Genomic DNA, 12,581 nt, shown 5'->3' with positions numbered 1-12,581 from the left:
CTGTGGCTGCTGCAGGAGGAGGAGGAGCCCGCGGCCCGGCCCACACCGGGGCAGAAGGGCGGAGCCAGGTGGCGCCCCGCCCACCGCTTCCCGCCCACGCACTTTAGCCTGCAGTGGGGCGGAGCGAGAAAATACCTTGTCCACCTCGCGCCTCTGCCGACTCTGCAGTGCGACGGGCGGAGCTTCAGGACGCCCCGCCTCCTGTTCCGCCCCACGTCGTATGCGACCCGGAGACGCGTGGGGCGGAACTTCCGGACGCCCCGCCCTGCTGCCGACCCTGCGGAGCTGAGGGTGAAGCCTTCGGATGCCCGTCCCTCATCGCTGGCCCGGTCGCGCTGAGGCGAAGGGGGCGGAGCCTGCACCCGCCCCGCCAACTTTCGCCCCGCCCGCCTCGCGCCGCGCAGGGAGGAGGAGGAGGAGCCGCAGCCGGGCCCGCACTGCAGCGCCAGCGCCCGAGCGGGCGGCCAAGCTCCTGGAGCGGCCTGTCCCCGAATCCCGAGCGGGCGTCGCTCAGCAGCCGGTCGCTCAGCAGCCCCGTCCCGCTCCGCGCCCGCCATGCCGTCCGCGGGCCCCGCCTGAGCCGCGGCCTCCGCGCGCGGGCGGGCCTGGGGACGGCGGGGCCATGCGCACGCTGCCCTGACGATGCCGCCCGCGGCGCCCGCCCGCCTGGCGCTGGTCCTGGGCCTGGGCCTGGGCCTGTGGCTCGGGGCGCTGGCGGGGGACCCCGGGCGCGGCTGCGGGCCCTGCGCGCCCCCCTGCCTCTGCGGCCCTGCGCCCGGCGCCGCCTGCCGCGTCAACTGCTCGGGCCGCGGGCTGCGGACGCTCGGTCCCGCGCTGCGCATCCCCGCGGACGCCACGGCGTTGTGAGTAGCGGGCCCAGCGGGACCCGGGAGAGGCCGCGGGGCGGGCGGGCGTGGGCGCGTTCCCTGGCCCGGTACTGGAAGCAGGACGCGGGCCAGGACGCTCCCAGGGCGAGGCTCCGGCGCGGGACGGCGGCCCTGCTAAATAAGGAACGCCTGGAGCCGCGGTTGGCACGGCCCCGGGGAGCCGAAAAACCCCGGGTCTGGAGACAGACGTCCCACCCGGGGGCTCTGCAGACGCCAGCGGGGGCGGGGCGCGGAGGCCGCGCTCAGCTGAGAGGACAGACAGTCGCTAATTGGAGGGGAATTGGGATGCGGCCTGGGGCTGCGGGATACCCTGGGAGGTGGGGATGGCTGTCGGGGGCGGTAGGGAAGACTTTCAGGAGGTGTCTGGACAAGGATTTGATGGATGTGCAAGAATTGGCCTGATGCTTAGGAAGGGGCGATGAGGTGGGTCCAGAAGAAGGGGGCGTGAACGTTGTGAGTAAAGACCGTGAGGCTGGAGGCTGGCCACGGGAGGTGGGCTCGCGGGTGGGCTGGAGTCATGAAGGGCCTCAGGCGCTCTGCTGTTGGGTTCCAAGGCTATCCTGAGAACAGGGGCGAGGGAGGATTGCTGTGAGGGATTAAAGCCTTGTCATGTTCGCTTTCTGGACATAAAAGCAACAGGTGGTCTTCATGGAGACGCTGCCCATAGCCAGGTCTGTGCCAGGCTCCTGTTGGGGGTCGTCATGCGGAATCCTGACCCTGACCCTCTGAGGCATAGGGACTGTGGAGATTTGCATTTCACAGATGGGGAAACAGGTTTGGAGAGGTGACACGACCTGTCCCAGGTATCACAGTCGGGACAGGATCTGTCCCAGGCGTTACAGTCAGGGCAGGACCTGTCCCAGGTATCACAGCCGGGATGTGCATAGCAGGGGTATGGAACTGAGGTGCTCAGGATCCAGAGTTGGGTTGAAAAGGGCACAGGGGACTAAGATAAGCAGACAGTTGTCACCAGCGCTGGGGAGAGTCTCGGGACCAGTCTGATGCCTTGTATTTCCCAGGCTCCAGGCTGCTCCCTAGGACGCTGTGTCTCCCTGGATGCGTGCTGGAGTGCTGGATCCCTGGGGAACGTGGCACATCCCCAGACTTGCTGAACATTGGGTGGGTCCTGGCATTTGGTTTTGTAATGTTTCTGGGTCACTCCTGCCTGTGGCCACCCTTCCTTAGGGTAGCCGTGTGTCCTTGGGGCTTTGCTGGTTGGTCTCGAGGGTGGGAGAAGAATGGATTCTCCTGGACCCGTGGAGCTCGTACCTCTCTGGGCCACATTGCTCCTGCGCTCACTGACTGCTGAAGCGTGTCTTGCGGCCGTCTCTGTGGAGATGGCCTCCTCCTGCCTGGCAGCAGCGCCCACAGAATTGCATCAGACCTACCCACCCGTTGTTTCTGATGCTGTAGCCGAGGGCTCCTCTGTCTGCCAGTCTGGTCACTGGGGGCTCTGTCCAGGTCCTGCACCTGGGGTTCCTGCTTCCCAGCACCTGGTGGTGTCCATGTGAGCAGCCCCTCAGGAGCTGTCCAGGAGAGAAGGGCTCTGGTGGCGGCTGACCGGAGAACAAGGCCCGGGCTCTCCAGGCCCTCAGCACAGCAGTGGAGCCCCCACCCTCGCCCCTGCCTTGTGGTGTTCCCTTAAGCTCTGATCCTGGGATTTGGAGGAGGGGGACCCTGGGAGTTGGTGGCCTGTCCCAGCCTGAGCTGGCAAGATTCCAATTGCCAGGCCCCTCAACTGTGCAACAGGGTACAGGGTGACCTCATGTGGGCAGGTGGGTGCTGTTCTGTACACACCTGGAGCTGCCGCTGGGAGAGTTCTGGAAGGTGGGGCGAGGGGACCCATGGGACACTGGGGCCTTGGGAAGGATGTTAAGGCCCTGGCTGGCCCCTGAGGCGACCCTCTGTGCTGTGGAGGCTGCCCAGCCATTTTGCTGTCTATCCTGCAATCTCCTTCTCAGGGAGATGGCTGGGTTTTCCCCAGGGGAGAGGGGCCGAGCTGGGGAGGTCGAGGACACAGATCACAGCTGCTGGCGGGTGTTTAAGGGCCCAGGAGCGTTGCTATCTGGGTGTCCCCAGCAGCCTTCCTAGGGGGCTCATGCAGGTGCCTCTCTACTTGTGGCTCCCCGGCTGCTGAAGCTCAACAGGAACAGCTGTGTCCAGTCCCCGATGGAGGACAGCCGGGGCTTCTGAGGCCACAGCCTTCCTTGGGTTAATGATGATGCTGAGAGGTGGCAGCTTTTGGAAAAGATGGCGCACTGCAAAATGTGCTGCCCCGCGTGGCTGGAAGCTTCGTGGGGAGACGTGGGCAGAGCTGTGACTGACTCATGGACCACCCACCCCAGAGCCTGCCCTGCCCTCCTTACCCCTACCCTTCTCCCTCCTAACCCATGTTTTGAACCAAATTCCTTTTCTTTATCTGCAAGCATTTTGGAGGGCATGGCAATACCGCAGACCCACCTAACACAACAAACAATTCCTTAATGCCACCAAAGGCCTGGTGTGTTCAGATTTTTGGTTTAATAGTTGGAATCAGGAGCCAAATAAGGTCCACACAGTGCAGTTAGTTGATGTCTTCTTTCTTTTTCTTTTTTTTTTTTTTTTTTGAGACATAGCGTTGCTCTGTCTCCAGGCCGGAGTGCATGATCTCAGCTCACTGCAACCGCTGACTCCCTGGTTTAAGTGATTCTCCTGCCTCAGCCTCCCATGTAGCTGGTAGCTGGGATTACAGGCATGCACTACCACGCCTGGCTAATTTTTGTATTTTTAGTAGAGATAGGGTTTTACCATGTTGGCCAGGATGGTCTCAATCTCCTGACCTCGTGATCTGCCCACCTCGGCCTCCCAACATGCTGGGATTACAGGCATGAGACACCATGCCTAGCCAATGTATTTTAAAAATACATACTTTTGGCCGGGCGCGGTGGCTCAAGCCTGTAATCCCAGCACTTTGGGAGGCCGAGACGGGCGGATCACGAGGTCAGGAGATCGAGACCATCCTGGCGAACACGGTGAAACCCCGTCTCTACTAAAAAAATACAAAAAACTAGCCGGGCGAGGTGGCGGGCGCCTGTAGTCCCAGCTACACAGGAGGCTGAGGCAGGAGAATGGCGGGAACCCGGGAGGCGGAGCTTGCAGTGAGCTGAGATCCGGCCACTGCGCTCCAGCCCTGGCGACAGAGCGAGACTCCGTCTCAAAAAAAAAAAAAAAAAAAAAAAAAAAAAAAAAAAAAAAAAAATACATACTTTTTTTTTTTTTTTTTGAGACGGAGTTTCGCTCTTGTTGCCCAGGCTGGAGTGCAATAGCGTGATCTCGGCTCACTGCAACCTCCGCCTCCCGGGTTCAAGCGATTCTCCTGCCTCAGCCTCTCAAGTAGCTGGGATTACAGGCATGTGCCACCACGCCCGGCTAATTTTGTATTTTTGGTAGAGACGGGGTTTCTCCATGTTGGTCAGGCTGGTCTCAAACTTAACCTCAGGGGATCTGCCTGCCTTGGCTTCCCAAAGTGTTGGGATTACAGGTGTGAGCCACAGCACCAGGCAAAAATATATATGTGTCTTTAAGGCTGGTCAAGCAAAGCAGTGGGATTGGAGAAAGAACAAAGAATTCTACCTGGCTGTGATCAATTCATTGTAAACACCACTGTGCTTGGACCAGCCAGCTGATGTCTTTTGTTTTGTTTTGTTTGAGACGGAGTCTGGCTCTGTCATGTAGGCTGGAGGGCAGTGGTGAGATCTCAGCTCACTGCAACCTCCGCCTCCCGGGTTCAAGCGATTCTCCTGCCTCAGCCTCCTGAGTAGCTGGGATTACAAGCGTGCCACCACACCCGGCTAATTTTTAAAAATATTTTTAGTAGAGATGGGGTTTCACCATGTTGGTCAGGCTGGTCCCGAACTCTTGGCCTCAGGTGATCCGCTTGCCATGGCCTCCCGAAGTGCTGAGATTACAGGTGTGAGTAATATCTTTTATTTATTTATTTATTTATTTATTATTATTATTATTATTTTTTTTTTTTTTTGAGATGGAGTCTCGCTCTGTCGCCCAGGCTGGAGTGCAGTGGCGGGATCTCAGCTCACTGCAAGCTCCGCCTCCCGGGTTCACGCCGTTCTCTGGCCTCAGCCTCCCGAGTAGCTGGGACTACAGGCGCCCGCCACCTCGCCCGGCTAGTTTTTTGTATTTCTTAATAGAGACGGGATTTCACCGTGTTAGCCAGGATGGTTTCGATCTCCTGACCTCGTGATCCGCCCGTCTCGGCCTCCCAAAGTGCTGGAATTACAGGCTTGAGCCACCGCGCCCGGCCTTATTTATTATTTTTGAGATGGAATCTTGCTCTGTCGCCCAGGCTGGAGTGCAGCAGCACCATCTTGGCTCATTGCAAGCTCTGCCTCCCAGGTTCATGCCATTCTCCTGCCTCAGCCTCCAAAGTAGCTGGGACTACAGGTGCCCACCACCACGCCTGGCTAATTTTTTGTAGTTTTAGTAGAGACAGGGTTTCACCATGTTAGCCAGGATGGTCTTGATCTCCTGACCTCATGATCCGCCCGCCTCGGCCTCCCAAAGTGCTGGGATTACAAGCGTGAGCCACTGCCTGTCTTTTAAATGTCCGATGATGTCTAGGAGCTTCCCTTCCTCTCTTTCTCCTTATGCAATTTGTTGAAGAAACTTGATTCCTGCAGCCTGGATTTCCCACTGTGTCTTGGGGGTGCCACCTCCGCGGTGTCACCTCCGTGGTACTGTGAGTGTGTCTTTTGTGTTTCTTGTAAATTGGTTATTGGAGCGGATATCCCATTGTCCTAGAGGTTGTCGTGGCTGGCACTGCCCTAGGTGTAGATGTCATTGGCTCAGGGCTGCCTGCTCTAAAGGCCACTTCCTGGTGCTGGGTGCCACTCACCCTGGCTGGGGGTCACCTGGGTCTGCTGCTGTCTCGCGAATGCTGGGGTCCAGGACTGGGCACATACGAGGGACTTGGTAGGTGCTTGGTTCACTGATGTAAAATATTGGAGCACCCAGGGCCTTGCCCTTTCCCACCTGCATCCCTGAAAGACAAGAGAGTGTCGGGGAGTGTAGGGGTGGGAGGCACAGCCCCCGGGGTCCCTGCCTGGGATTGGCGTCGGGGAAGATAGGCATTCTGGAGCGACCCCTAGGCCTGATGCCTTAGAGTGCAGCTGCCACCGGCACGGCTGCCTTGGGGGCTGACAAGGCCAGGGAAGGGCCCCCTGCTCCTATTTCTGGTCCCTGGATCCTGAGAGCGAAGACTAGGGATTGTCACCAAGGCCTCCATGAGCCCTTACCAGAAGGAGTGCTGCCCTTGAGGGCTCTGTTATCACTGGAGCCCGCGTTCAAGCAACACGCAAATGATTCTCCAAGGAATAGAGATAGATGATGGGGAGGGGGCTGGCCTGGAAGGACCCCCAGTGCAGGTGACACTGAAGCCAGGTTTCAAAGCTCTCTCTGGCCCAGAGAGAGTCCCCAGAGGGCAAGGTGACTGGGGGGCAGGGGTAGGGCCTCTGTCGGGAGCGCCTAGGAGAGGCCCGTGTGTTCTAGGAAGAGCCGAGCCCTGGCAGCCGAGCGGAGGTGGTGGGGAGGACTTGCATCCTGCATGTCCCAGCTGGCCTCTCCTGTGGTCCCTGAGCTGGATCCCACGTGGCTCCCGCACTCAGGCATTCAGAACGTGCATGCGTGGGAAACGGTAGTTTCTTTATTAGACACAAATGCAAACTCGCCAAACTTGTGGACAAAAATGTGGAGAAGAAATCACACACTCACTCCTGTATGCGATCGCCGGCAGGGGCCGTGGAGGAGTTGGGGAGGCTTTGGTTGTGTCTGCAGCAGTTGGGAATGTGGGCAGAGGAACCTGGAGCACCCGAGCTCCCGCTGCAGAGGCAACTGTGGAGACAGAGAGCACCTGCAGATCATCCATCCAGTGTCGGCTTTGCATCCAGATCATCCAGGGAACACTGTGACTCAGCAACAGACAGGGACCCCATTTAAACATCGGCAAGGGGCCACTTGCACCTGGAATCCCAGCAGTTTGTGAGGCCAGGGTGGATGAATCGCTTGAGCCCGGGAGTTTGAGACCAGCCTGGGCAACAGGGCGAGACCCTGGTCTCTAAAAAATAAAAGAACATGCCGGGCGTGATAGTGTGCGTCTGTGGTTCCAGCTACTTAGGAGACTGAGATGGAAGGATCACTTGAGCTGAGAAGGTCAAGGCTGCAGTGAGCTGTGATCACACCACTGCACTCCAGGCTGGGTCACAGAGCAAGACCCTGTTTCAAAAAAAAAAAAAAAAAAACACACAGGATCCGAACAGAGATTTCTCCAGAGAAGACGCACAGATGGCTAACCCCGCGTGAGAAGATGGTCAGCCTCATTAGTCATGAGGGAAACACAAATCAAAACCACTGGCTGGCTGGGCGTGGGGGCTCACGCGTGTAATCCAGCACTTCAGGAGGGCAGATTGCTTGAGGCCAGGAGTTTGAGGCCAGCCTGGGCAACATAGGAAGACCAACAAATAGATATTAGTGGTGGCACCTGTAGTCCCAGCTAGTTGGAAGGCTGAGGGAGAATTCCCTGAGACTATGAGGTTGAAACTGCAGTTAGCCGTGATTGTGCCCCTGCACTCCAGCCTGGGTGACAGGAAACACTGTCTTAAAAAAAAAAAAAAAAAAAAAAAAAAAAACCAGACTGGGCGCGATGGCTCACGCCTGTAATCCCAGCACTTTGGGAGTCCAAGGTGGGTGGATCACAAGGTCAGGAGTTCGAGACCAGCCTGACCAACATGGTGAAACCCCTTCTCTACTAAAAATGCAAAAATTTGGCTGGGCGTGGTGGCACATGCCTGTAATTCCAGCTACTGAGGAGGCTGAGGCAGGAGACTCCCTTGAACCTGGAAGGCAGAGCTTGCATTCAGGCAGTATCATACCACTGCCCTGTAGCTTGGTCAACAGAGTGCGACTCCATCTCAAAAAAAAAAAAAAAAAAAAAGCTGGGCATGGTGGCGCATGCCTGTAGTCCCGGCTACTTTGGGGGCTGAGGCAGGAGAATCACTTGAACCCGGGAGGCAGAGGTTGCAGTGAGGCAAGATCACACCATGCACTCCAGCTTGGGAGACAGAGCAAAACTTCATCTCAAAAAGGAAAGGTCCGGGAAAAGCCTGCACCTGCTCCCCCGCGGTGGCCATGCCGGGCCCTACGCTGAGCCCTCTGTTTTCTTGTCTCTCCATTCCTCATCACGGTGCTGCAGGGTTGGAGCCACTCCTGGTCCCATTTTACAGACCAGGAAATTGAGGCTCTGAGAAGCCGTGGTGGAGATGATTTCATCAGCATGCTCTGGGGCAGACCCCTGGAGCCACACAGGGGGTGTGGGGCCCACACCAGTGCCCTGGTTTATAGACAGAAGTGGCCATGGCGCTTCCGATTGGGGCTGGGATGTGCTTGGACTAGCTGAGGGGCTGAGGGGCCCTGCGCCCAGGTCCAGCTGTTTGGGTGCTGCCAGCCCCTCCCACCTGTCCCGCCCAGGCTCATCCCTCCTGTGTCCCTTCCCTCTGGTTTCCTGTTCAGTTTTAGGAAGGAGGCTGGGAACCCAAGTGTAGGGAATTTGGGCCCTGGAGTCAGACCTGGGTTCACATCCCAGCGCCTCCATTTCCGCTGTGACCTTGGTCCAGTGTCTCAGCCTCAGTTTCTTCACCTGTAAAGTGGGCTCCATGATTAGATGCACCCTGTGGAGCAGTGGAGCAGCGACCTGGTTCAGCCACTGGTGGCCCTAACAATCATAACTTGTTAAAGTAGCTCCATCGGTCCCCTCGGGGGTTCTGGGGGCCCGTTCCCCTGTCTTGCATGCACTGTGAGACCTGCTCTGACACAGAGCAGAGTATAACAGCCTGAGGGTGAGGGGCACCCAGAGCCAGGCACTGTGCCCGTGCTCAGACTGGATACTGGGCAATGGGAGCCAGAGCAGCCTGGATGGGTGGACTTCTGTGGACCCCTCAGCATCCAGCCTCGGTGCCTTCAGCGCAGGGCCGCGTGGCTGTGGGGGCTCACAAGACCTGGCCCACTCCTGCTTGTGCCTGCACCTGAGTGTTCGTGCATTGGTGCCTTCTGACGCATTCTAGTGTGTGTGAGACATGCGGAGCTGGGAAGTGTTGGCAGAACTGTGAGCGCCGTCTTCGCTCCTTTTGTTCTTTTGACCTAAACTGGCGTGCAGCACTGCCTGAGTTCTGTTCAGTGCCTGCTCTGAAGTGCGGACCCTGCTGCAGCCTTGCTGTTAGGCAATGGCGGTGTGTGCCATCATTGGTGGGCACCAAGGGCCTTTGGGAGCTTTGGGGAGGTTGTGCCAAGCCTGAGCCCCGACATCCCCCTTCCTGGCTTTCTGTGGGCTCTTCTGAGGCCAGGGTGTCTCTGCGAGGGCCTCCTGCTGGAGCCGCCTCCGTGGATCTCTTCTGCCATCCTGGCCCACGAGCGGGTGATGCGCTGGCCACTGTCTTGTGACAGTGGCCTGGCACTGCTGCCAAATGTGGGTCCCGCATCTGCAAGCCCCTACCTGGGTCCCCTAGGGTATGGGGTGGCTCTGCCACTGCCCTTGCTCCCCGACCTTGGGGTGCCTCTCCCCCAGCTCGGGGGAGACCCTGCCTAGGATCTCTCCAGTGAGGAAGACACTTTGGAGGGAGACACACGTGTTCTTTTTTGGAGCTCTGCAGTGGCCGTTGAGCCCAGCCCACCAAGCGCCCTGGGATGAAAACATCCCGTTGCTGTCTGGGCCTGGCCCGCGCTCTGCTGCCTGCGCTCCAGCTGGCTGAGGCCGGGCACGTCTGCGGGCAGGCACAGCGGCGGGGGCGCCACAGTTCCCCTGCAGAGTGAGTGCAGCTGGAAAATGCAGCTCACGCCCTTTCCCAGAACACCTCGCTCTTCATGGCTTGGCAGCTGTCCTCGCCGAGGGGCCGGGGTGCCCAGGCACCGGTGGCAGGAGAAGGGCTACATCTGGGGCTGAGGTGGGCAGCGTCTTTTTCTCCCTGCAGCTCCCAAGGCCCAGCCCTGGCCCAGCTGGCATTCCTGACCTTAGCAGCTCCATGATCTGAAGACAGGCTGGGTCCTGTGAGGCCACCTCGGAAAGGGCTTTGTCCAGGCAGGGGCGGAAGCCAGCTCTTCCTTCTGGTTGAGGCAGGAATGAGGCCAGTGCTGGGGCAAGCCGTTGCCCAGGGAACGTCACAGCTGTGGGAGTACAGGGGCTCCGGGTCCTGAGCCCATCCACTGTGCATCGTGGCCCTGGCCTCAGGCTGGCTCGTGCCATCATTGGCTGTGCCCACAGCTGAGTGGGTGATGGAATTCCAGCTGCCCGGCCGGATCCGTGCTGCTGCTATCTCCAGGGCACTGCTGCGCCCGCACAGCCGGGCTCATTGGCCAGTTCACTTGCCCCCCCACCCTCTTCCTGCCTTGGCTTCCTCCATTGACACACTGGACCCTGCTGGCTGCCTGGGGAGGTGTTTGGGGGGTGGTGTGGGGGAGGGGGGCCCCTGGAGCCTCAGTGTACTCATCAGGAGCATAGGGCCAGAGCAGCACCTGCCCACGCCGGCTGTGACGGGTCAGAGTGGAGAGGGACGCGAGGGGTCGCAGCGCCTGGCTCCGTGTTGCAAGGAGCTTGCAGGCACTCCCTGCAAGCAGGGGTACCAGGAGCCGGCCCTCATTCTCCCCTTGACCTGGAAGGGTGACCCGGACCCCAGCGGCAGGTGGACGTGTATATGAAGCACCCTCCTTCCCACACCCCACAGGTGGGCTCGCCTCCAAACGGCCCTTTCTGAACTGACTGTGTCTTTCCATCAGTGTAGGCAAGGACATCACAGACTCCCCTTTCCCATCTCCCTCGTTCAGGCTCCGAGGCCGGAGTCTCCATCCGTGTGCCTGCCTGTGGGTCCCGGGAGGACCTGAGGCTGCCCATGTCACCCCCAGCGTCTCATCCCGGGAAGAGTTCAACCATGGGAGGGATCTGTAAGGACAGAATGCCACTGGGTCTGGGGCTCCCCGGCTAGTCTCACACCCCAGGACCAGGACCCAGAGACCCTTATGCAGGGCTCTGTTGTTGGGCCCTGGCAGCCTCGTCCTCTATCCAGAGGCTGCAACCCCCATCTCTCGTGGGGCCGGGGTTGCGGCTGGCCTCCCTGGCCCTCCCCATGGAAGTGGTAGGCGGAGCCAGCAGCCGTCTGCCCAGCCTGGGGCTGCACTGTGTTCCTTCAGATGAGCGCCGTCCCAAACTGCAGCCCGTTAATTTAAACAGGATCATTTCCGGCCCTGGAAACCGCCTCACTCTCCTTAAATAGAAAGGAGCACAGCACAGAGGGAAACAGATGAGGTCATGGCTCGCCTGGCCCAGCGAGGAAGGGGCTGCAGTGGGGGTGGCACTGCCGCCTGTCCCCTGTCCTCTCCAGCGCCCACACTGCGGCCCCTTTCCTCACCCTGGGCCTGCTCTAGGGAGGGATGGGCCTGGGGGTCCCCTTGCTGGGCTGAGGGGAACCGTCTCCTCCAGGAGAGGATGGGGCCTGGCAGGGGGCAGGGGGCCTCCCCGGGTCTGGCGTCCCGTCCTGCCCCTGCCGAGGGAGGAGCGGTTACATAAGCTCCACAGGCCCCTCCGAGCCGGTCCCCCCAGCCCAGTTTCCAGTGAGGCAGCCAGCGCGGGTGGGGGTGCCGGGCCTGGCGCACGCCTGCTGCTGACCACATGCGTCTGGAATGTGCAGATGTTTCTTTGGGGGCTCCGTCTGGCCCCCAGACCCCACTTAGCATCTGGTCTGGGGAGTGGGCACCTGGGGCAGTCAGCTCTGAGTGTGGGGCTCTGAGGCGGGTCCGATTTGTCCGTGGCCATTCCCTCTGCTGTGAATTGGGAGGGCCCTGGGGGCTGCCCCACACCCAGGGAAGTTCTCAGCCCCACTGTTGCGAGCCCCGACCACGGCTCCTCCTGCCCAGGAGCGCCTGCGGGGCGGAAGGCCCAGCCCCAAGACTTCCCGGCCCTGCCAGCCTCAGGCTTCACCCACCCTCGCGCCAACTGTGGGCAGAGCCTAGGGGAAGGCAGGAGAGCCGGCGCCCGGCTGGGAACATGCCTGAGGGGCCCACACTCCAGGGCCAGGGGGCCTGACCTGGGGTTCACACGCCTGGGTGGCGGGCAGACCCGCTGCAGCATGAGACACGTGTCACCTACCTTGGGCTGGCAGGCTGGCCCCGCTGCCCACAGCCCTGGGACGTGGCCCCACCTGCGACAGGGGTGTGGAGGGGCAGCCTCCAGGCCTGGCCACATCCTCTGCTGTTCCTGTTCCTGCTCCAGGATGGTGCTGGGAAGGGGTGAAGCCCCCACTGTGGCCACATACCTGGGACTTCCTTCTCCACCTAATGGTGCCCCAGCAGCCGCTAAGGAGTCTGCTGGGTCCTACGCTAGGATGGTCCTAACTCCTCCTGCCTTCCAGATCAGACACTCAGCGCTGGGGGCCCCTCGTGTCCTGGGGCTGGAGCACTGTCCTGCCCCCCATGGGGGTGCGCTTCTCTCAACAAGCCCGCTCTCAGCTTACCTGGGAGCACATCCTGGCCCTCGGTCACCCATCAGGCCGTCCCTGTGCACCTGGCTCCCACCCTTCCAGCTAACAGCAGGAACTGGGGCGAGGGGTATGTGGGGCAGCAAGGCCTTGGGACTCCAGAGGACCCTGCACTCCACTCTGT

At 60.2% G+C, this 12,581-nt stretch overlaps 1 protein-coding gene and 1 long non-coding RNA gene across 3 annotated transcripts in view; one reads left to right on the top strand and one right to left on the bottom strand.

Moving 5' to 3' along the window:
• Nucleotides 1-436: 436 nt before the first annotated feature.
• Nucleotides 437-12,581, top strand: part of PKD1 (polycystin 1, transient receptor potential channel interacting) — a 48,620-nt gene continuing 36,475 nt past the window's right edge. For both annotated transcript variants that reach the window (XM_015125345.3, XM_015125344.3), the window contains exon 1: nt 437-863. In XM_015125345.3, the coding sequence (XP_014980831.3) occupies nt 643-863 (221 nt within the window). In that variant the 5' untranslated portion in view covers nt 437-642. The remainder of the gene's footprint in view (nt 864-12,581) is intronic.
• Nucleotides 3,463-7,182, bottom strand: LOC144337828 (uncharacterized). The gene is made up of 3 exons (XR_013411425.1): nt 5,305-7,182; nt 4,133-4,252; nt 3,463-3,794 (listed from the first exon to the last, which is right to left on the bottom strand). It is a non-coding gene; the product is annotated as an uncharacterized LOC144337828 (long non-coding RNA).

Source organism: Macaca mulatta, chromosome 20, assembly GCF_049350105.2.
Source record: "Macaca mulatta isolate MMU2019108-1 chromosome 20, T2T-MMU8v2.0, whole genome shotgun sequence".
In the NCBI taxonomy this organism is placed as follows: Eukaryota; Metazoa; Chordata; class Mammalia; order Primates; family Cercopithecidae; genus Macaca; species Macaca mulatta.
This window is presented reverse-complemented; position numbering and strand designations above follow the sequence as displayed.